Source organism: Numida meleagris, chromosome 2 (genome assembly GCF_002078875.1).
Source record: "Numida meleagris isolate 19003 breed g44 Domestic line chromosome 2, NumMel1.0, whole genome shotgun sequence".
In the NCBI taxonomy this organism is placed as follows: domain Eukaryota; kingdom Metazoa; phylum Chordata; class Aves; order Galliformes; family Numididae; genus Numida; species Numida meleagris.
In genome coordinates this window covers 46,300,634-46,323,421 of record NC_034410.1, presented here as the reverse complement: position 1 = coordinate 46,323,421, position 22,788 = coordinate 46,300,634, and the positions used below count along the sequence as shown (strand labels likewise).

The window sequence follows — 22,788 nt, the reverse complement described above, 5'->3', positions numbered from 1 at the left end:
TTAAACCTGTAACTCCACAAAGAATGGTACATGCTCTTTACCTTCATCTTCTGTGCCTTGGGGCCGTTGGGAGGCACCAGCAGACAGGCAGCTGTTACGGCCGTTAGGAGAGGTCACTGGGTGGGTGGCTGTTAGGGCCACTGGGAGGTGCTGCCAGACAGGTGGCCGCAGGTGAGGCAGGGATGTGTGTGCTGTGGGCACTGTGGGTGACAAGGGGTGGGCACGGGGTTTTGTGTGTTGAGGTACGTGTCTCAAACTGCTGATCGTTGTCTGGGATCCACTGTTCTACACAAGATCCAATGCACATGCTGCTATGTATGTGTCTGTCTGAATGTATGCACAGGGGTATGGCCAGATCCTACAAGGTCTTGGGGATAATGGAATCACAGAATCATTGAATCAGTAAGGTTGGAAAGACCACTGAGATCATCCAGTCCAACCATCAACCCATGCCTGCCCACCTCACTCAGTGTGACATCTATCCGTTTCTTGAACACCTCCAGGGATAGTGACTGCACCACCTCCCTGGGCAGCCTGCTCCAATGCCTCACCATTCTTTCAGAGAGAATTTTTTTCCTAAAATCCAGCCTGAACTTCCCTGATGAAACTTGAAGCCATTCCCTCTCATCCTATTGCTAGTTATCTGGGAGAAGAGGCCAACATCCACCTCGCCATAATCTCCTTTCAGGTAGTTGTAGAGAGTGTTAAGGTCTCTCCAGAGCCTCCTCTTCTCCAGACTGAACAATCCCAGAACATTCCTGTATATGTGTGAATAAAGGTTTGTGCTAAGATATTGAGTGTGTATATGCAAAGATTGTGTGTTTTTAATGTCACTGTGATGGTGTGAGTGTGCAACCAGGTCTATTTTCATATTTGAATTAGTCAGAGGCATCAGGGCAAGAGTTCTCTCTTGCTCTGGTCTCTATACCTCTGTCTGTGTTCTGAAGGGAGCAGCTCCAGCATGAATGACAGGGCACTTCTACCTCTGGACTCATTTGCTGGTTGAGCTGTTAGATAACAGTGCACAGATAACAGAGATGACATTCATGGCGGCACTTTCCTTTTTTTTCCATGACAAAGGCTACTATCTTAACCAAGAGCTATAAAAACCTCACTTCCACTGCTGATCCAGTCACACATTTATCTTTCAGACCACATCCATCTGGAAACTGAAATCAAACTTCACCCAAGTATGTAATTTAATAGTTTTTCCAGTCAGATCAAAGTTAAATATCTATTAAAAAAAATAGAGAGAGAGAAGAGTATGTTTTATTAATGAGGGAATGATGAATGCGTCATGATTCAATTTGGCAGTTCAGTTGTGGGACACATGAAAATCATTGCTTTACATATATCCCAGAAGACAAGGAACTTGTTCTGATGACATTTTGAGTTGAAGTTTTTTAATCACTATTTTTCTGAAATGGTTCACTGTCACAGCAGCTGTCATCCTATCCAAGGTTCTTTGGTCATTCTTATCAGAGCAATTATGAATTTGAGCAATGCTTGAGGCCAAAGAATACTGAAGATCCTAACAAATTAAGAAGCTAAATTTTATTCAGTTTCCTGTGCTATGTTGGTTCTGCTAGTAAGTCTCATATTGCTCCACAGAATCCTGATGTGAAGTGCGAACTGCCATTGTAGTAGGGGCTTCAGTGGAGTTAAGTTTAAAGGGAATCAGAAGACAATGCTATGTTGAAAAAATCAGTTCTACACGCCACAAATGTGGCTCACTTTTCTTTAAGAATATTAACTGCTCTTCATGTTATGATATGTTTCCTCTAATTGCAGGGAAATGGCAGGCAAGAAGAAAGAAATCCAGCTTCAGGTATAAATTCTAATTACATGATCAGTTCTAGAGATTAAATGTGTTTTTTTTTTTTTTGTCTTTCAAAGATGTTAAAATGTCAATTCATTTTATTTCAGACCACAATATGCAACCAAAATGAGTGGGATGAAATGTTGCTGACAAAAGGTGTAGTAGGTACTGACTGTTACTGTTTTCTTACAGTTTCTCATATATCATCCCATCTGCAATACAGAAAGCTACAAAGATTAATACCATACTATCTTCTAAATAATGATTATGTTAATATATTTTCAATATACATACTGTCTATGAATAAATGTTGTCTTCTATAACAAATGAATATGTTACAAATCATATTATCCATTACTTTATCTGCTTTTATATACTTATGATTAGAAAGAGCCATTGCGAGTATTTTTATGATAAGTGTTAGGACATTTCTGTGGAAGGTTTTCCCTAAAATCTCATAGGGACTAAATTAATACTGTACAGCAATACTCAGCAATTAATCAGCCAGCATTCTTCAGAGTGCATCTTCTGTATTTTTCCAGTTCTCATTTCCCTGAGTACAATAACAACATCTCCTAGATCTCTGTGGATTTGTGTTTGGGCAGAGGGAACAAATCTGAAATGGGATTGTATCTACAGAAATGCAATAATGGGAAAGGAATTGTATGCATGAGCGCCTGGAGGGAAAAATGTAGAATAAAGATTTTGAGAGGAATGAAAAGCAACAGTGGGGGGAAAAAATAATAGTCAAAAGAAAAATAAGAAAGAAATGTAGCTGTTTGGATTAATTATCACAAACAGTATTGCAAAATACATCGCTGCTGTCAAAAGTAATAGAAATAAAAGAGGAAACCATGATGTATCCACTCAATATATACATGAAATATTCATTGATTAGAAGAGGACTGCATGGTATACGTAACTATCTTCTCAGTACTATTCCAAAATACTCATATGTATGTTTAATTTTATAAGTTTCTCAAGTCAGCAGTTAGTAATTTCAAAACTTTATATTTTAGTAATAGATGTGTATCAAGCTTGGTGTGGCCCTTGCAAAGCTGTGGTAAATTTATTCAGAAAATTGAAGAATGAATTTAGTGAAGATGATGTGCTGAATTTTGCAGTGGTAAGGATGTAAATTATGTATAGAACTTTAAGTATAGTTTATGTTAAATGCATCTTTTTATCAGTCTGTGTTTACGTTTTCATTTTACCTTCCTTATATCAGCTGAGTCATTACAATTTTGGCCTGGTTGCCTTTTCTTCACAATATCTCCTTATGAGACTTTCTTCACGGGTGGATTAGAAATGATATTAAGTATGGAAAAAATTATAATAGAAAGAGAGTTAATATCCCCCAAATCTTCTTTTCTTTGACAAGAGTTCCTGAAATGTTTGGAAGCCAGACTATACTGTTTTTGTTCTTGGATTTTTTTTTTTTTTCTGTTTTAAGTCTGCTCATTGTTGTCACATTTAAAACTCTTACACCCTTGAAAATGTGTTATATCTTTCTCCCAAATATTTCCTTCAATTTTTAAAAGAGCATAGAAGAGGAATTGAAAAGTAAATTATCAGAAAAATATTGTACTAGACATTATCCTCTACGCTATATGTGGAAAAATAGTGCTAAGGTGACATTTTTCCATGAGTAGCTGCTGTAATATGAAGGGAGGCCAATCTCACATCACCAAACCAGTTCTTTCTTCAATACCAGCAAGTGGCATAAAACTTTACTGAGATGATGTAACATGATATATGGCTGCAGTTTTCCTTCAAGCAAGAAGATTTTATGTACGTATATACATATGCATAGATATAAACAAGTACATAATTTTCTTCATCTGACTTTAGGCAGAAGCAGACAGCATTGAGACTCTGAAACCATTCAGGAATAAATGTGAACCTGTGTTTCTCTTCTGTGTTGTAAGTACACTGCATTTGTTTCTATTAATGTATTGCCTATTTTTGCATTAATTTTTCAGTAGATTAAAAATAAACTTCAAACCATATGAGTCATGCCTTTACATTTCACAGTAGATAGGATTTTATTACCAGATGTTGTTTACTTGAGGTTTTTTGCCATGCCTTCATCTGTGGTTCCTGAGCACATTTTTGTTGTGTTTGCGCATAGCACCACAGAAGCTTTATTGTAGCCACATTTGGTAGTTGTGACTGAGAAATCAGTTTTGTTTTTTTTTTTCTAGGGTTGCTTCACATAAAGTGCCTACATTTGGCTATGCTGGAATGGTTATTCTGTGCACACTTTCCCTCAGGGAAGAAGAGTTTCCATTTCCCACCTCTTGAGTGTTTTTATAAGATAAACAAATAAAATTGCCTTTTTCTCACCTCAGCAATTGTAAAGATGAATTGTATTTTTACTGTCTCATTGATTGACACAGAAAGACTGTTTTCTCTTAGGACTCCACTTTAGAACACTAGCTTAGAAGACAGTGTATTTTTTTGTTTGTTTTTTGTTCTTGTTTTTGATTCGTTTGGTAGTGCTAGAATTTGAACCAAGGAGCCAAGAACAAAAATTAACAAAAAAATAATTTTGGAATACTTTCAGGTTTGAATATGAATGCTGCCAGCTGAAATTAGTGGTATCTTTGATCACCAGTAGTAAGCTTCACTATGGTGTTTCTGTATGTGGTATAGCAGGAGGTGAAACAACACAAATGAAAAGATTCAAAATTCTCTTTTATAAAATCATAGAATCATGGAATCATAGAATCATAGGATCATAGAATCACAGTACTACTGAATGCGCTGGCTTGGAAAGCCCTTAAAGATCATCCATTTCCAGCCCCTCTGCCAAGAACAGGGACATCTTTCACTAAATCAGGTTGGTCAATGCGCTGTCCAACCTGACTTTGAAAACTTCAGCGATAGAACATCCACAACTTCTCTGGGAAACCTGTTCCTGTGTCTTATCATCTCAGCATAAAAAATGTCTTCCCTATATGCAATCTCTTTCAGTTTAAAATGGCCAACTCTTACAATTGTGAGCTAATTATTTGCATTTATTTTTGACTTCTTTTGGTAAGTCTAGAAACAAACATAGAATTACATAAAAAAAAGGAAAGGAAGAAGTGAAGATGAGAAAGGTTCATTCTGAACCAGCAGAGGCATTAGTATCTTTGGCATTAACTTCAGTGAGTACAAGTCGTGATATGTCTGGGAAAAAACAAACAAACAAACCACAAAATACAACACGTTCCAAAACTGAAGTAAATGTGTAAAGTAAGAGATAAGAACTAAGAGTGTTATTTGCTCTTTCACAGAATGGCAAAATTATTACAATAGTGAGAGGTGCAAATGCTCCTCTTTTAAATAAGAAAATAACAGAACTCGTACAAGAAGAGAGGGAAATTTTGGCTGGACAGAAGGAACGCCCCAAGGTATTCACAAAAAAAAAAAAAAAAAAAAAAAAAAGATACATAAATATAAATGAGTATTTTTACAACACTTTATGGATTTCTCTCAATTCCTGATTTCATTTTCTGTAATGCTTAATTTTTTTGAATTTTTTGCTGCATAGTAAAGGGATTTTTATTTTTTTTTAGAAATATCCCTTTACTTTTTAGAACTGGAGGAAAATTACAGATTGCTATATTATTCAGAGAAATGGAGGGATGGATTGCTAACAAAATGTCACTAGCAGATAAACCAGTCCAACTCATCACCTTTTTATTTTTTAAGTCATCATCTTTTTTTTCCACTTTCAGTAAAAGGAAAATTTAAACAAACTATAGATCACTTATGAAATTCAGGCTAGCGTAAAGTATTCCTTCAAATTGCAGGCTTTCCTGAGCAGCAAATATGTTATTACATTAAGAAAAAAGTGTTGTAAAGATCTAATGCTGTTTGATAAGTTTAGATTCACAATGGTGATGTACTCCTATTTTCACAATTACCCTAGGTAGATGAACTTGTTTTCCTAGAAGAGAAATCGTCAGAAGAGTCTATTGAAGAGACTGCACCTGAGGGTAAATACACTTGATCTATTTTAGAAATTTGGTTTTAGTTCTTTGATTAAGAATTGCACATGTCAAGATCCAGTAGATTGTCTTTTGATTAAGTTAATAACATGAGAATTTATGTTTGAGGATGTCAAACTGAGAAGTTTTCTTCTGTGAGGAATTAAGATACTGGTCTTTCGTAATTAGTGTTTTCAAGCCCTTTTAGGAACATACAGGACTCAAGTTGTGTGTAAGATTAGTAGCTGAAGATCACTTTTACCAGTCCCTGTGTTAGCAATGTACGTAGGTCACTCTGAATGTAATGCCTCCTATTTACTTCCATGGAAACTATAACAGATGCAACGATCACAATAACATCGTTTAATAGAGCAAACTCTCTGCTACAAAAAGCTGTTTTTCAGCATAGTCACCACCATTAGCTATGCATTTTTGCCAGTGATTAATAACAGCCTGCATGCCATGCTTATAAAAATCTGCACCAGTGGAAGTGATCCACTGCTTCACAGCTACTATGATGGCATAATTTCCAAGAAAATGTTGCCCATGCAGTCTATCTTTCATCATTCCAAACCGATGAAAGTCAGAAGGCACCAAATCCAGACTATACAATGTATGTGGTAGGACAATGCAGCCAAGAATGGCAATGTTCTCCACAGTCTTCAGAATCATAGAATCATAGAATTAGCTAGGTTGGAAAAGACCTACAAAATCATTCAGTCCAACCATCCACCTACCACCAATAACCCTACTAAACCATGTCTCTCAACACTATATCTAAATGTTTCTTGAACACCTCCAGGGACAGTGACTCAACCACCTCCCTGGGCAGCCCATTCCAGTGCCTGACCACTCTTTCAGAAAACTAGTATTTCCTAATGTCCAGCCTAAATCTCCCCTAGCGCAACTTGAAGCCATTTCCCCTCGTCCTGTCACTAGTTACAAGAGAGAAGAGGCCGACCCCCAGCTCACTACAACCTCCCTTCAGGTAGTTATAGAGAGTGATAAGGTCTCCTCTGAGCCTCCTCTTCTCCAGACTGAACAATCCCAGTTCCCTCAGCCACTCCTCATAAGGCCTGTGCTCCAGACCCCTCACCAGCTTCGTCGCCCTCCTCTGAACACGCTCCAGGACCTCAATGTCTTTTCTTGCAGTGAGGGGCCCAAAACTGGACACAGTACTCGAGGTGCAGCCTCACCAGGGCGGAGTACAGAGGGAAAATGATATTGGGCCTGGTGTTTTTGTGTTGCAAAAGAAAGGTTGTCTTCTCTGGCTTCACTCTGGAAGCTTGAGCCTTCAGTTTAGTTAGCACCATAATATAGTGAACAGAGTTACTGGTTTCTCTGAGTTCCAGGAAATCCAGAAGAATCACTGTTTTCCTATCACAAAAGACAGTGCACACCACTTTACTCACTAAGGGTTGCATCTTGAACTTTTTGTTCTACGGAGAATTCACATGTCACTACTCTATGGACTGCCATTTTGACTTGGACTCATATACAACTTGTCACCAGTAATGATGCAGTCCTGGAAACTCTCACCTTCAGCCTCACATTGGTTCAGTAGGTCCTGACAAACTGGCATATGGTGTTCTTCCTGTTCCTGCACGAGCATTCGTGGGACTCACCTGGTGTGAATTTTGTGGTATTCCAATGTTGCTAACACTGTTTCCACTGCATTGAAGCCAGTATTCAGCTCCACACACAGTTCCTGGATTGTAAGCCACTGGTTCATGCGGATTAGATGATTAAGACATTCTTCATTTTGTAGTATGACATCTACGCATGGTTATCCAGAACACGGCTTTCACATTGCTATCATCACTGCTGAAACGCAACACCCACTGCCTCACTGTTCTCACATTCACTGTTTGGTCTCCATAGACATTCAGCAAGTGTTGAAGGATGCCAGTGGGTACATTTTTTTCTGCACTGAGGAATTCAGTGACATCTTTTCTTCATACGCATTTCCATGTCAGGCATCGCTTTGTTAGACTGCCCCTCGGCTGCCATCTGTCTCATGGCAACAACATGTAGTGGACTATTGGCCTGGAAGGTTCAGCCTCAACTGCCATACCACCAACTTCTGCCTCTGACATCATGGGCCCAGATAGTAAAACAGGAAGCGATACTTTTGGAGCAGCTCTCCCACGTTTGTCGAAGTGGTGTTGGCCAACCTTTTGATGTTCTACAGAAAAAAAACAAAATGGTACTGAAGCTTCTTGAAGCTGATGCTTCATGTATGCCTAGAATATCATTTAACAAGGTTGAAATGCAATATTATTTTCCTTGTTCTCTCTTATATTTTTTTCCTATGAGAAAGCACTAGATCACCATCATGGATTAAATCATGTCCCTTCCTCCTTTTCACATCTTCTTTATTGTATTTTGTAAGTGGCATGTTCCTGACTTCAGCATTAACATTTTTTTTCTTATAAATCCTCTGAGACTTAGTAATACAGTATTGTAAATCCTTTAGAAAGTATATACAGATTTCTCACTAATCTGCGTAATCTAAATATTCATCAAAATCAGGGCAAAGAGTTTAAATTTGGATTCAGCTTCAGGTTAGGGAATCCTTCAGAAGCTCTGAAGCACGCATACTCTGTTGTAATATATTCTCTACCACATGCAGATGTCTTTGAGTGTTTTCTAGTATTGGCAATGAATAGCAGTCTTGTGTTTCCATTAGAGCAGTGTCAATGGTTTACGGGCGTTCAGCCCGGTTCCGTGACGAATGGGACGGGGGACCCACGGGTCCATGCCCCAGGAAAAGGGAAAAGGGGAAACAGGTAAGGAGATGGCCCTGAGAGGAAAGAACAGTGGCAAGAATCTGAGGAGAAACAGACTAATTTACTAAATAAGATATCGGAATGCAAAACAACACACTATAATACAATATAATTACAATTTAAGCTGATAAATCCTATACAGTGAGAGAGAATGTCCAAAATCAAGGTAGGCCTTACTCTAGTACCGACGATAAGACGGCTGGGGAGCGAGGTGCTGCCAGGATGAGAGATGGGTGGAAAGAGGGACGAGGTCTCGTGATCTGCAAGTTTTTATCTTTTCCCTCTGGCCAGAAATGGTAACAGAGGAGCAAAGTACCCTGAGGAATGTAGTAGTCCTTCTCTTCTGAGAACCAGGTACATACAGTACATGATGTTATGATGTGGAATACCAATAACCGAAAATCATAAAACCATGACAAGCAGTCATTAACTTCTTCTGCAGTGTTTGAGATCTCATTGAATTACATTTGAATACTTAAATGTACACCCCAGATTCTAGAAAGATATAGTTTATATTTTCTACTGAACACTTTAATTTTGCAGTTATGTGTATGCTACAGATGCTGCAATAGCATGTCTATGAGCAGGAACACCTCTTGCTTTAAATACTAGATTGTGTTAGCAAGCGTTACTTCAGCAGTTATTTATTGCAAATGACACAATACAAAGGATATAAACATCTACTAAGACAAAAAATGTACATTTTACTGGAAATCTCTGACAGTCACAGGAGATTTTCACTGTAGTATTTATTCTTTTCATATTCTAGTCCTGCTCATAGAAAAGCTTCCTAGAGAAAGCATTCATCCTGCATTGTAGATTTTGCACCACGCTTAGCTGCATGTAGACCATTTCTCTACCATATGACCTGAAAACACCAGATGTGTTTATGTGCTGGAGTCACTTATTTCTTGGAAAAACTTCTTGATCATCTCAATACTAAAATAGTGACATATTTAAAGAGACTCACTTGTAAGTAATGGAAAATTTAGATATATATTTATTTTGATAAACATACTCATTGCCACATGATTTTTCCTATTTTCCAGAAGAAGAAGTCACATACTCTGTTGGAATTATAAAACCTGATGATGTCTCAGAGGGACGTGTAGAAGAAATTAAACAAAAGGTAGACAGAACTTGAAAAGATTCATTCACCCTTTTTAGTTAGGTGGCACAATAAGATGGGAGATCAAATAGATCCTGATTTATTTGCAGGCTTTATAACACTGCTTGTTAATGCGTGTCTGATAACGATAGTGAATACAAGTTAATTTTGCCCTGAAATAATATAGTATTCAGATTGATACTGTTGCTTTAATATTTTATGCCAGTAAGTAAGGTATGCTATATTTTATATTATATATATGTACATATATATAAAGATGATGAGGGGCCTGGAGCAACTCTGTTATGAGGAAAGGCTGAGAGAGCTGGGACTGTTCAGCCTGGAGAAGAGAAGGCTGAGAGGGGATCTAATTACTGTTCATAAGTTCAGGAGTCAAGTCAAAGCAGGGTGGACTCTTTTTGGTGGCGAGTAACAACAAAACAAGGGGCAGAAACTGGAGCACAAGGAAGACCTTCTTTACTGTCAGAGTGACAGAGCACTGGAACAGGCTGCCCAGAGAGGTTGTGGTGTTTCCTTCTCTGGAGACATTCAAAACCAGCCTGGATGCATTCCTGTACAACCAGCTGTAGGCAGCCTACTTTACCAGGGGGTTGGACTTAATATTCTCTAGAGAGAATATTAATCACAGGATTATAGTATTCCCTACAATCCTGTGATTCTGTGATTCTGTGATGTGGATTTATACTGTGGAGATCACTGACACATGAAATCCACAAGCAGAAGAGTGCCTTTCTTCTCATATTGCAAAAGAAATGAAATCTAGAAACAATGGTGGTGAAGTTAATTCTTTCAGGTACAGAAGATATATTTCCTGACTGCACAGTCTCTTTAAGAACTGTAGGCACACATAAAGCAGCTAATCAGCTAATTGTGGGATAGTGTGCACGTGCATATAAATGACTTAGCATATGCTTGTAGGTCGTAAAACTGATTTATGTGCACTAGTAATTACTATAATCAGACATTGAACACCAGTAAGAGTCTTAATGCATCAAAGGATCTTGCATTTATTTAAGCCATCACACAAGAAAAGAGAAATTCTCTTTCCTTTCAGAATATAATACTGTAGTAATGATCATTTCAATTATAGGAATTTCTCACTGCTTCTGATACAAAAAAAAAAAAAAAAGTGCTCATCACGCTATATACCAAGATAAAATTTTAAATTGAAAAAGCATTATGGGAGGGTCTGTGACCTATACAGGAAAGAAAACCAGTGTTGTATGCCTTGTTTCTGCACTTTCTCCATCTTGGCCAGAAAGGAAGGAGGCTCAATAAGGGCAGAAACAGCAGGCAGTGTCTGAAGGCAATTCAGATGTAGCTGAGCAGCTGGCTGTCAGTTGGCTCTTTATCTGTACACTGCCTTATGAGGTGTGTACCAATACTGTTTCCACATACAACTTTTTCAAGACTATATGAAAACTCAGCAGCATCATAGGGGATTTTAAAAAGTAGAGTGTTGGTAATTAGTCTGATATTGGCATATGGGGCTGAATAATCATAGAATCATAGAATCATAGAATCGCAGGATCAGAGAATCAGAGAATCAGAGAATCAGAGAATGGCCTGGGTTGAAAAGGACCTCAAAGATCATCTAGTTCCAAAGATCAGCCCCTGCTGAGTGCAGGGTTGCCAGACACTAGACCAGGCTGCCCAGACCACATCCAGCCTGGCCCTGAATGCCTCCAGGGATGGTGCAATAATGCCATATTTGTTTAGATATAGGCATATGGTATAAATCCCTTATCAGTGGGACTATGAATTTTGATTCAGATCATGCAAGTGCGTATCTCATATATATTTGAATTTAGTGTAGTAATGTAATTAAAAACAATCATAAAATACATTTTATTTTTGATATCTGCTGTTCTTCAAGTCTAGTGAACAAAAAGTTTAGCCTATTTGTATTGCAACAGTACCTGACAAGCACACATTTAAATGGTTACTGTGATTCTAATAGAGATTATATACGATTTTTAGAAGTAGTTGCATGTTAATCATTCACAATAGTAAAAAAAAGTTTATTCAATGTTAAATAAAAAGAATTATTAACCACTCCATGAATGCACACATTGCACTGCACTATATTTTCCATAGACATTAACATAGTGAACATTGTCATCCTGAATTCAGTAAACGGCTTTGAAAAGCTGGAATTTTAGTTTAGGCAAATATATGAGTTATATTTGGAATATTTCAGATAATTCAAATTTAAAATGGCATCCATAATCAATCATCTCTAGGTTTACATAGGACTTTATATATATCTTTTGTCAAATGCCACTGAGTAATGACTGTATAATTGCAGATTAGAGACGCAGGCTTTGGCATTGCAGCATCAGAAGAGAAAATGCTAACTGAAGAGCAAATCAGAGAATTCTACACCAAGAAAAGAGAACAGGTAGGAAAAAAACAAACCCCACACACAAGCAAAAACAAAAGAAAAAAAACTAAACAAAATAAGTGGATAAGGTATATCAGTGTGGCTGTATGTATTTTTAAAACTCTGGCTTGTAACTTCTTAATATGTTGAAGAACTGAATTAGTGGAGGTTTAGTACATAGAAAAAAAAATTACCTCTCTTTTTTCTTACTGACCTTTGTAGAAATGTAGCCTGGTAGCAGTCTAACATTTCTACTAAGTATTAAATTCCAATTAAAAGCTAAAATATTTTATTACTTCTTTCTCTTTCAGAATGTGCTTGATCCTTAATCATAGCCTATGACTTCCAGCCAGGAAATAAGCAATAGCATAAATTACTTTTTCTTTCCTTCACAATTTTTGTCACTGGACAGTACTGGCAATAAGCACAGGCACAGGCAGAAGGGTAAAACATCTCCAGAGAAGGTTATTTTTCTGTCCCTATCCTATACTAGGGGACATTGCAGACAGTTCAAGGAAACAATGAAATGATGTTTTTTACCATTAAAGGACAATGGTTTAGCGAAGTGGCAATTGAATATTGCCAAGTGTTTTGGCAGAAGTTAGCTAAGTTGACTCTACAGAAGGGTTTGAATCACAAAAAATTATGCATCTTAGTAAATATTTATTTCTATTTAAAATCTGAATAAGGTAGTCTAGAACTATATGCAGACAGCTAGTTTGTTTGATATTATCTGAGGGACCAAGGTAAAAATAAAAGGTTGACATAATCAAAATAAGAAGCTGAGAAAATGTTCTTGCAGCACTACAAATGAATGAGAGTGAAATAAGATTGTTCTTACTGAAGCCATAGGGGAAAAATAGTAATGATCAGATTGTTGCAGTGTTGTTTAGGAAGGAAGTAACAGGGTGAGTATGTGAGGAATTATGAAGAGCTTGGTTTTGCAACCTGGAATTCTAGTTTAGACAGACAGAGGCAGATTTGAAATACAGGTATATGTCACCTTCATGAGAAGAACAGCCAAATTTGAGATTAGTTAGATGCAGTGGGAGACATAGGAGGAAGACAAGGAGAAAGCATACAGTGTTTGATATAATACAGCACTACTAGACAGAAGTAAATCCATGACAACACTGGAATAGTCAGGTTCACAGAAAACTGCTATGAACTATCAGAACCAGTTCAGCGGGCTCTGTGCATGCTGAGAAGCCTTTTACGTTATTTGCCATAAAGTGTAATTCTAAGCTGAAAAGTAAGTACGTTGGAGTGACAAGATAGAATATAGACTTTGTGCTCAGTGGGAAAAATTCTTCCTGATTTAATGCTACGCTAACCTGTTGAAGGTTCAGGGACTACCAATTATAAGAGAATGGAGACTCAAGTTAATAGACCTTCAGATATAATTGGAAGAAGTTGTTCCCTTTTAACAATGAAGCCAGGAGAGCCATGCCTAGTAGCCACATCTATTTCTTCTAATGTGAACAAGAGTATTTTTAAAGACACAATAGCATACTCACTTTATGCAATGTACTAAATGTATTTCATTCAGTGGATTCTTTGAGGTTTCTCACCTTGTAAAGTGGTTTACATGGACATGTAGAAATTAAAATAAATGAAAGAGAGAAGAAATACATACGAATATGTCATCCTCATATTACTAAAGGAAAAATATATCATGCATGATCATATGAGGGTGGCTGGTAAAGAAAAGACAGAATCACATACTTTAGAAAAGTTATTTGAGGACATTTTAATATTGAAGAAAATGGTGACAAACAAGGAAGAAAATATTAATAACTTACAAGAGCTTGAAAAGTTATTTTCTGATTAAAATGTCCGTTCACATGATTGAAGGTTGAAACTGAAGGAGTGGAAACAGTATGGCAAAGAGAATAATGGAAAAGCATACAAATTTCTTGCAAATATTTTGTTCTGTATTTCCTATGAGCTACTTGATTTTTGGTGTGAAAAATTATGCATGGAATTGTATTGCAGCACGTGGTAAGTGCTACTACAAGCATAGCATTTGATCACGTTGAATTAATTTCTAGATCATTTTCTTCTCATCATTTGCACTTTAAACTGGAGGAATATATAGTGCTTGCTTAATTTACTTTTCTTACTTCATTTATCTCAATTAATTGCATTTTAGACATTTTATAATTTTATTTTCTCAAATGACTGATCAAAAAGTCTTTCAAACAGTATGATAGGATTTTGAATAATATATACTAATGCCTTTTTAGAACAGGAGTGTAGTTACTTAAAAAAGGATGGCTTCATTTCTGATGATAATACCAGAGTTTGTTCAATTCATGGCAAAACAAAAATTACGTTTTTAGCCAGATTTTGATGATTTTGTTCAATTCATGATGAGCGGACCATGCCATATTCTGATAATCACTAAAAAAAAAGCAACGGATGCTATTCCTCTCTGGACAGAACTGCATGAAACAAGTGAAAGCATGCCTGATGAGACTGAGGCTGAAGAGCCAGACAGGTAAATAACAATATTAATTGGAATATGCAATTCAGTTACAGTATTCCAAAAACATAATAAACAAAGAGTTATTCTTACATACTTTTACATGTCTATGTGGACAGGACTCAGGGAGCAGTCAGAGTTCTTTACCTGGTCCATCACTACGTATCTGATTATAGCTCCTTGGGGAACATAGAAACTCCATGCTTCCCAGGGAAAGATAACAAGCAAAGGGCACTGATCTCTTGCTGATTCAGAACTAGACTTGAATGAATTGTCTGTCTAAGAGGAACAGTGCTGTACTTCAAAGCTGGTGTAGTCCATGCAATTACACTTCATACTAGTTCACTAAGACAAAGTGACTGCCAGCACTGCAAACTGAGTGTTGCGCTGTTCTCCATGTTTATTCTTATGTATGCCACGAAGCTGTAGAAGTGGCTTGAGTAACATCTGGGGAAACCTGAAGCACGCTGTGCTCCCTGAGATCACTATGTAAAAGCCAGCAAACAAGTTGGAAGGGGTTGCAGGTTTTTTTGTTTGTTTTTGTTTGCTTTTTTAAATGGAGATATATAAGTAGATTGCAAGGATTTGCTGTTCACAGTCATGATATCTTGGAATGTCTATTTCGCTCTTATGTCAAGTATTTAGTAAAGAACATTTAATAGGATGTTAAGTTGCATACACAGCACAAGACAGTGGAGAGTTCACAAAAATACAGATATTGGATTAAGCATTATACTTAGATTTACAGAAAGCAGTATTTAAAAATCTTTGTTCCAAAAAATAACCTGTCATAACCTGACTAAAAGATGGCATAACTATGTCTTTCTAGGTTGCAAGGAACTGAAGAAAATAAGACTATATCAAATATATGTGATGTGCCAGACAGTTTAGAAGATGCTAGCAGGCAACTCGCCTTCTTTTTCCCAAATTTTAATAGAAATAACACAGATAAAAAATTTGAAAAGACATTGGCCTTAATTAGACCTTGTGCCCTAAGGGAAAGACGGGGTAAGTTTTAATAACTACATTTTTCATCTAGGGCAAATAAAAAGTCTCATATTTTGAATTTCAAGAATTTTAACTCTACTAATGAAAAGGAGTTAGATTATATTTTCCGCTCAGCATTAAGTTGTCAGTAATCTTTATCAGGAAAAAGTTACATAGCTAATGTGTTTGATATATTTAGAATATAAATGTCAAAACCATTTTGTTCCTTTGGTTGATATTTTAAGACTATCTTTATTATGTTTATAGAAGATGTCTCAGAGAAGCTAGCATTTTTGAAGTGTACTATAATGTATCATACTTCCCACCATAATATAGTAGCTGATACTATCCCTGGCAGGTCCAGGGTAGATCAATGGCAAGAGTGAAAAAGGTCTGACTCAGGATGTGCTATGTTGCGTAAGACACTGCTGCACACGAATAAGTCTATACAGACAAGATGTTTACAGATTGGATCAGAAAATCTACCCCATTAGTATGAAGCTCCATCCAAATAAGTTTCTTCTTATGTATATTTACATTTCTTGCTAGATCATAGTTAGCTTTCTTATTTAAATTAAAGAATTTCTGTACTGGAATTAACGTAAACACAAAGATTTGTAAAGCTAGAATTTTGACCTTTTCATGTATTTATTTCCTTGATTACTATCCAGTAATTTGCTAAGAAGATCCCTTTTGCAGTCCTATGTATGGAGAATTATAATTTTGACTTGTGCCTGATATTTATGCCTATGTTCTTGTAAGACATGGTTAAATTAATATCTATCTATACAAAAATCTCCATATTTTCCTTCATTGATTGCAATGCATATCAAATTTCTCAGTCAGGAATTCCTACTGAGATTTCTGAAGTGAGAGAAAACCTTAAGAGAGCGAGCATCAGCTTTACAAGCGTCCAGGCAGCTACCAAAAACATCTAGCAGTTGCTTTAAATTAGCTTTCTATTCTTCAGCTTCAAAATTAATTCCCTTGTAAAACATTAACATTATTACTGGAAAGTCCATGTCATTTCTTCACAAGTGTATGAATTGATGAGTGGATAGTGATTTAGCATTATTTCAATAATTTAAACAGATTCAATTCTGCAAAGAATAAAGGATGATGGCTTTGAGGTAGCAATGCAGAAGGAAATAACCCTATCTGAAGAACAGGCACGTGAATTTTATAAAGAACATGAAAATGAAGACTATTTCCCAGCCCTGCTAGAGCAAATGACCAGGTAAGGTAAATGAAAAATGGGACTTTGGGTTTATAAATGAGACTGAAATTTACAAAACAAATAACTGAATTGAATATTTTATGGCTACAAGGTACCATCATATCTGAGAGTTTAATAAAATTCAAAACAGAAACAGACAATTGCAGATAATGAGATAATTACCAAGTAGAGAAATCATATTTTTAAAAATTACCAGTGACTTCATGACTGCAGGATGTCAGTCGGTTCTGTTGATTTGAATGAAAACAGTTGAGCTGTGCTCTGGAAAGCTGCATTTAGATTGTCTATAAGAGTAATCTTGATTCAGGCTGTGTGGTGGACTTCTTGGAGTGGAAAAAAATAATCATATTTGGATATTCTCTTCCAATGTAACATGGCTGGGATGAATACAAAATCTTAGGAGCTGATCAGCATTTTTGTGTCTAATAATAAAGACATAGCCCAATTCTGTAACATTCCTGCCATTTTGGTAACTGACTTTGAAATTTTAATTCATTTAAGCTCCATAAGGTTTTATCAGACTGTAGCTGTTTGAGAAGATACTGGTTTTAAAATCCTTCAGTAGTAGGCTTGTTTTCCTGGCCTCAACTACATGTGATTAAATTCTTTTTGCCAGTTACAGAAAGCTTAATATTTGATGTTTTTAATGCCAGTTTTCTATTTTACAGTGGTCCAACTCTTGTACTTGCTCTAACACGACAAAATGCTATAGCACACTGGAGAGATTTATTAGGCCCAAAGACTATTGAAGAGGCAAAGAAGAATAATCCAAACAGGTAGCACATAAAATAGTAAACTATCACCCTCAGCTTCTAATTTACCTTCTTATTCTTCATCTCAATGAATATCACATTCCAACTGGTGTAACTATAGTGCCATCGTCTGGAAGCTGATGTATATTTCTGCAGCTTGTTAAAGTTTTCTTAGATGAAAAGTATTACAGTAACAGCACTTTTAGTATTGATTTTTTGTTGGTTTTCTTTGAAATAGCACCATTGTTTTTCAAACCAAATGCCTGTTTTCTTAGGCTAAGAAAAACTTTTCATTGGTGGATTATGTTATTTGTGACTGAGTTTCTTTCACATATTTTATGAATTAACACGTTATTTTCTCACCTGCTTGCAGTATTGTTCTAATAAGCTGCTGTGATATCATCTTATTGTTGACAGAAGTGCTGTTTCATTAAGCAAAAACTGGTATTATCTTGGAAATACAAGAAGATGACAGGAAGAAAAGTCATCATATTTCATGTGGTTAATTAAAATTTGATTGCTCTTTCTGTAGGCAGATTCTTACACCTCCAGAGAGATCACAGAGCACTTAATTTGCCAGATCAACTTCAATACACTAGGTTAAGGTTAGTCATAGCTAAAGCTCAAGATAAGTTTTCCCTTTAATAACTTCACTGTTTTAATGACTCTTAGTTTACGTGCAAAGTATGCAGTCGACAACGTAGATATTAATCAGCTGCATGGTAGTTCTTCAGTTGACGATGCTCAGAAGGAATTAGAGTTCTTCTTCCCTCAGGAGCACACTTTGGCATTAATCAAACCTGCTGCTGCTAAAGATCACAAAGGTAAGTGATCTAGAAAGCATAGGCTATCTCTTCAGATGTTATTTTTACAAAATACTAGCAATGTATACTGCAGTAAATCATGCCAGATGCATTATATTTCTCCTATGAGATGCTTTTACCATGCAGATAAATGCTTTTAGAGGGCTTGCATAATTCATATCGAGGTCTCAACTGTGACAATTCCTTTCTTAAGAAGCCTACAGCTCTTTCTTCACAAGAAGACTGGTGAATTGAAGTGGGAGAATTCTGAGCTAAGTTAAACAGTTTAAAAGCCAGGCACGTGCACAAACTAGCTGCCCAGTGTTCTTTTAAGGACAGAGAGGCTTTCCTAAGTCATGCTACTGATTTCAGACAGTTTTCCCTACTGACTCAAAATGAGCCATTGCTGAGTTAGATGCATTCCTGTACAATCATAGTATCACAGAACCACGGAATCATAGGGGTTGGAAGGGACCTCTGGAGATCATCTAGTCCAACCCCCTGATAAAGCAGGTTCCCTACAGCAGGTTGCACAGAAAAGCATCCAGGCAGGTTCTGAACAACTCTAGAGAAGGATATTCCACAACCTCTCTGGGCAGCCTGTTCCAGTGCTCTGTAACCCCCCAAGAAAATAAATTCTTCCTTGTGTTCGTATGGAACTTCCTGTTCAAGTTCAACGACACCCTGCTGGCTCATGGCCAACCTGCTGTCCACTAGAATACCCAGGTCCTTCTCTGCAGAGCTAATTTTCAGCAGGTCAGCCCCTAACCTGTACTGATGCATGCAGTTATTCCTCCCCAGGTGTAGGACTCTACACTTGCCGTTGTTGAACCTCATCAGGTTCCTCTCTGCCCAAGTCTCCAGACTGTCCAGGTCTCACTGAACGGCAGCACAGCCTTCTGGTGTGTCAGCTGTTCCTCGCAGCTTTGTATCATCAGCAAACTTGCTGAGGGTGCATTCTATCCCTACGTCAGGTCACTGATGAAGATGTTGAACAAGACTGGACCCAGAACCAGCTCCTGGGGAACACCTCTAGCTACAGGCCTCCAACTAAACTCTGCACCACTGATCACAACCCTCTGAGCTCTGCCAGTCAGCCAGTTCTCAATCCACCTCACTGTCCTCTTGTCTATCCCACACCTCCAAAGCTTACCCATGAGGATGTTATGGGAGACAGTCAAAAGTCTTGCTGAAGTCAAGGTACATGACATCCACTGCTCTCATTACCTCATCTACCCAGTCAGTCAAGATATCAGAGAAGGCTACCAGACTGGGCAAGCATGATTTCCCCTTGGTGAATCCATGTTGACTACTCCAGATTACCTTCTTCTCTTCCACTTGCTTCAGATGACATCCAGAAGAAGCTGTTCCATCAACTTCCCAGGGACTGGCCTGTAGTTTCCCATCTTCTCCTTCTTGCCAGTTTTGAAGACTGGAGTGACACTGGCTTTCCTCCAGGATTCAGGCACCTCTCCCATTCTCCATGACCTTTCAAAGATGATAGAGAGTGGCTTCACAATCACTTCTGACAACTCTCTCAGTACTCGTGGTGGGTGCATAACACCAAGACCCACTGCGTCCAATTAATTTACCTGAACAATCTCTAACCGGATCCTCCTCAACCAAGGGGAAATCTTCCTTTCTCCAGACTTTCTCTCTTACCTCCAGGGTCTGAGATTCCTGAGGGGCAGTCTCAGCAGTAAAGACTGAAGCAAAGAAGGCATTCAGTAACTTCGCCTTCTCAGTGTACTCCGTTACAAGGGCACTCAACTCATTCAGCACCGGATCCACGTTTTCCCTGATCTTCCTTGTACTGTTGACATAATTAATGAATCCTTTCTTGTTGTCCTTGACCTCCCTCACCAGATTTAATTCCAAGTGGGCCTTAGCCTTCCTTGTGGCATCTTTGCAAGCTCTGATGTTTCTATATTTCTCCCAAGTGGCCAGACCCCTTGTCTATATTTCATAGACTTTCTTCTTCCATTTCAGTTTTTTTCATGAGCTTCTTGTTCATCCATGCAGGTCTCCTGCCACCTTTGCCTGATTTCTTACTCTTAGGAATGCACTGGTTCTGAACTTGGAATAAGTGGTGCTTGATACCTCCAAGTAGGTCCTTGAAGAGGTCAAAGTTGGCTCTCCTGAAGTTCAGGGCTGGAATTCTACTTATTGCTTTCTTTGTTCTATCCTTGGTTTAACTTGCCATCAGACACAGAGAATGAGAAAAGGTCAAAGTAAAAAGAACACCATGCATTTGCAATCTTGCCTAAGGTTTTTGCTCCTACTTTTTTTTTTTTAAACCTCTGGCTCCAAAGCCTCATGTTAGCATTCTTCTTTTCTTTCTTAGTAATTCAGTAGTCTTTCTAATTGTTAACTCATCGTTGACTTTGTTGGTCTTTCTTCCTCTCCTGTAACAATCCAGACTTATTTTATCAAGCCAGCTTGTGTGTGATGTGGCATTACAACTACATACCACATTCTGTCCAGTGGCAGAAATAGCAATGAATGCTACTAGTATAATTAGCAACAATAGAGGTTTGTCACCTGCATAGAGATAGTTTAGTTCTATGACAGCAGATTATTTATATTTTAGAGAAATGTTAAAGCATTTGTAATATTGTTGACAATTGCTTGACATTGTAAGTAAAATTTTAATAGATACTAGTGGTTTGTGTTATTTTAAAGAGTAGATGCAATATTTTCTGACTCTTTTAAAGAGTTTTTTTGCATCAATTTTTTTTTCTTTCTCATTTGAGCTAGCTACTTAAAACAAGAAAGAGTGAATTTGCTTGTTATTCTTCTAGATGAAATTATGCAAAAAGTGAAAGATGCTGGATTTACTATCTCAAAAATTAAAGAACAAGCTTTAACTCGTGAAATGGCTACACAGTTTTATAAGGATCATGAAGGAAAACCCTTTTTCGAAGAGCTAGTGTCATGTATGACTGAGTAAGTAACTAGCTATACAGTACTGAGTTATGTAAAGTATGCATCACATCTCTGAATTATAGACTCAACAAAACATGCAACTCGCTATGTGGGCTGAGGATTTTATCCTCTGTTACTTTCTCTGACAAGTTCAATCAATTTTTCAATATTTTACAATTACGTTTTAGCATGAAGTGCCCTTACTTTAAAATGAAAATTTACAATTCTTTCCAGAATTACAGACAGTAATTATTATTTTGGATTTGTTTCTAAAAGAACTCATTTCATGCAAGACAAATATTTTTATCACAGTTATATAAAACTGTTGATAAAAGTGTTTGTTGTCCAGCTTCAGAAATTTTTGAGTGAGAGTCTTTTTAGAACAAGAAGACCAAATCCAAGAAGCTGATTGTCATAATCTTTGTGGTTTTCAAACATAGGTATCAGTAGGTTTATATTGTCTTAAACAAAACATTCCAGAAACACATTTTAAAATTTAAACAGTTTAACACTATTCAGATAGCATAATGTTTACCATAAGCTTTCATATCTCTGAACTTAAAGCTAAATCTGCATCTCACAACAGTGGAAGAACTTCCATATACTGATTTTACAGGGGCCCATCAGTGGTAATGGTCTTAACAAAGGAAAATGCTGTCGAAGAGTGGAGGAAACTAATGGGTCCAACAGATCCCGAAGAGGCAAAAGAAAGCTTTCCTGAATCAATTAGAGCTCAGTTTGCACAAAATATTTTGTCTAATGCTGTTCATGGATCATCTGATAGAGAACATGCACTGAAAAGCATTGAGTATGTATTTGGTGAGATTGATATAGATTGAACAATTAGTATATGATTTTTGAAATTTATAGTCGTCATTAGATACATTTGTCTACCTAGCCACCTATATTTAACCTTGTATGTATGTGCACACACCTATTTTCCTCCATATTCCATCCATTTTTTGTTACGAGCCAATTTCTGTGTAACAAAGAATGTTTATGTAACATGTAAGAAGTGCTAGAAATTTGATGTTAGTAGTGATTTATTCATGTATGCTAGGTATATAGGTTTTTTTGGTGTTTATCACTTCAACAAATGTATGCCTTTCAAATAGCCCCAGAGTCTGATGTGTTTTGTGTACAATTATCTTAAAAACAGGGTCAAGGAAGGTCCTTAAAACACTGTTAATCATAGAATCATAGAATGGCCTGGGTTGAAAAGAACCTCAAAGATCATTGAGTTTCAACTCCCCTGCTGAGTGCAGGGTTGCCAACCACTAGACCAGGCTGCCCAGAGCCACATCCAGCCTGGCCTTGAACGCCTCCAGGGACGGGGCATCCACAACCTCCCTGGGCAACCTATTCCAGTGCGTCACCACCCTTTGAGTGAAAAACTTTCTCCTAATATCTAACCTAAATTTCCCCTGTCTCAGTTTAAAACCATTCCCCCCCTTGTCCTATCGCTATCCACCCTCGTGAACAATCGTTCCCCTTCCTGTTTA

The 22,788-nt window shown here is 37.3% G+C and overlaps 1 protein-coding gene across 3 annotated transcripts; it reads left to right on the top strand.

The window, feature by feature from the left end:
* On the top strand, window positions 97–22,448 carry NME8 (NME/NM23 family member 8). Of its 3 annotated transcripts, XM_021388785.1 has the most exons (17): window positions 97–171; window positions 1,152–1,190; window positions 1,792–1,828; window positions 1,927–1,984; window positions 2,839–2,945; window positions 3,671–3,742; window positions 5,101–5,217; window positions 5,739–5,805; window positions 9,635–9,714; window positions 12,023–12,115; window positions 14,440–14,597; window positions 15,412–15,590; window positions 16,662–16,806; window positions 17,475–17,582; window positions 18,231–18,382; window positions 21,163–21,307; window positions 21,903–22,430. In XM_021388785.1, exons 3-17 carry the CDS (start codon window positions 1,796–1,798, stop codon window positions 22,123–22,125), a joined length of 1,737 nt encoding a protein of 578 aa, XP_021244460.1. In that variant the 5' UTR covers window positions 97–171; window positions 1,152–1,190; window positions 1,792–1,795; the 3' UTR covers window positions 22,126–22,430. The 3 variants fall into 3 exon arrangements, with proteins under 3 accessions (XP_021244460.1, XP_021244461.1, XP_021244459.1); XM_021388786.1 differs by lacking the exon at window positions 1,152–1,190 and having other exon boundaries at window positions 134–171; window positions 1,927–1,975; window positions 21,903–22,448; XM_021388784.1 differs by lacking the exon at window positions 1,152–1,190 and having other exon boundaries at window positions 134–171; window positions 21,903–22,429.

Coding starts and splice junctions, on each gene's coding strand:
- NME8 (XM_021388785.1), top strand. CDS start 1,796: ATGGCAGGCAAGAAGAAAGAAATCCAGCTTCAG. Junction 2,946..3,670: donor ATGTGCTGAATTTTGCAGTG/GTAAGGATGTAA, acceptor ATCTGACTTTAG/GCAGAAGCAGACAGCATTGA. Junction 21,308..21,902: donor CTAGTGTCATGTATGACTGA/GTAAGTAACTAG, acceptor CTGATTTTACAG/GGGCCCATCAGTGGTAATGG.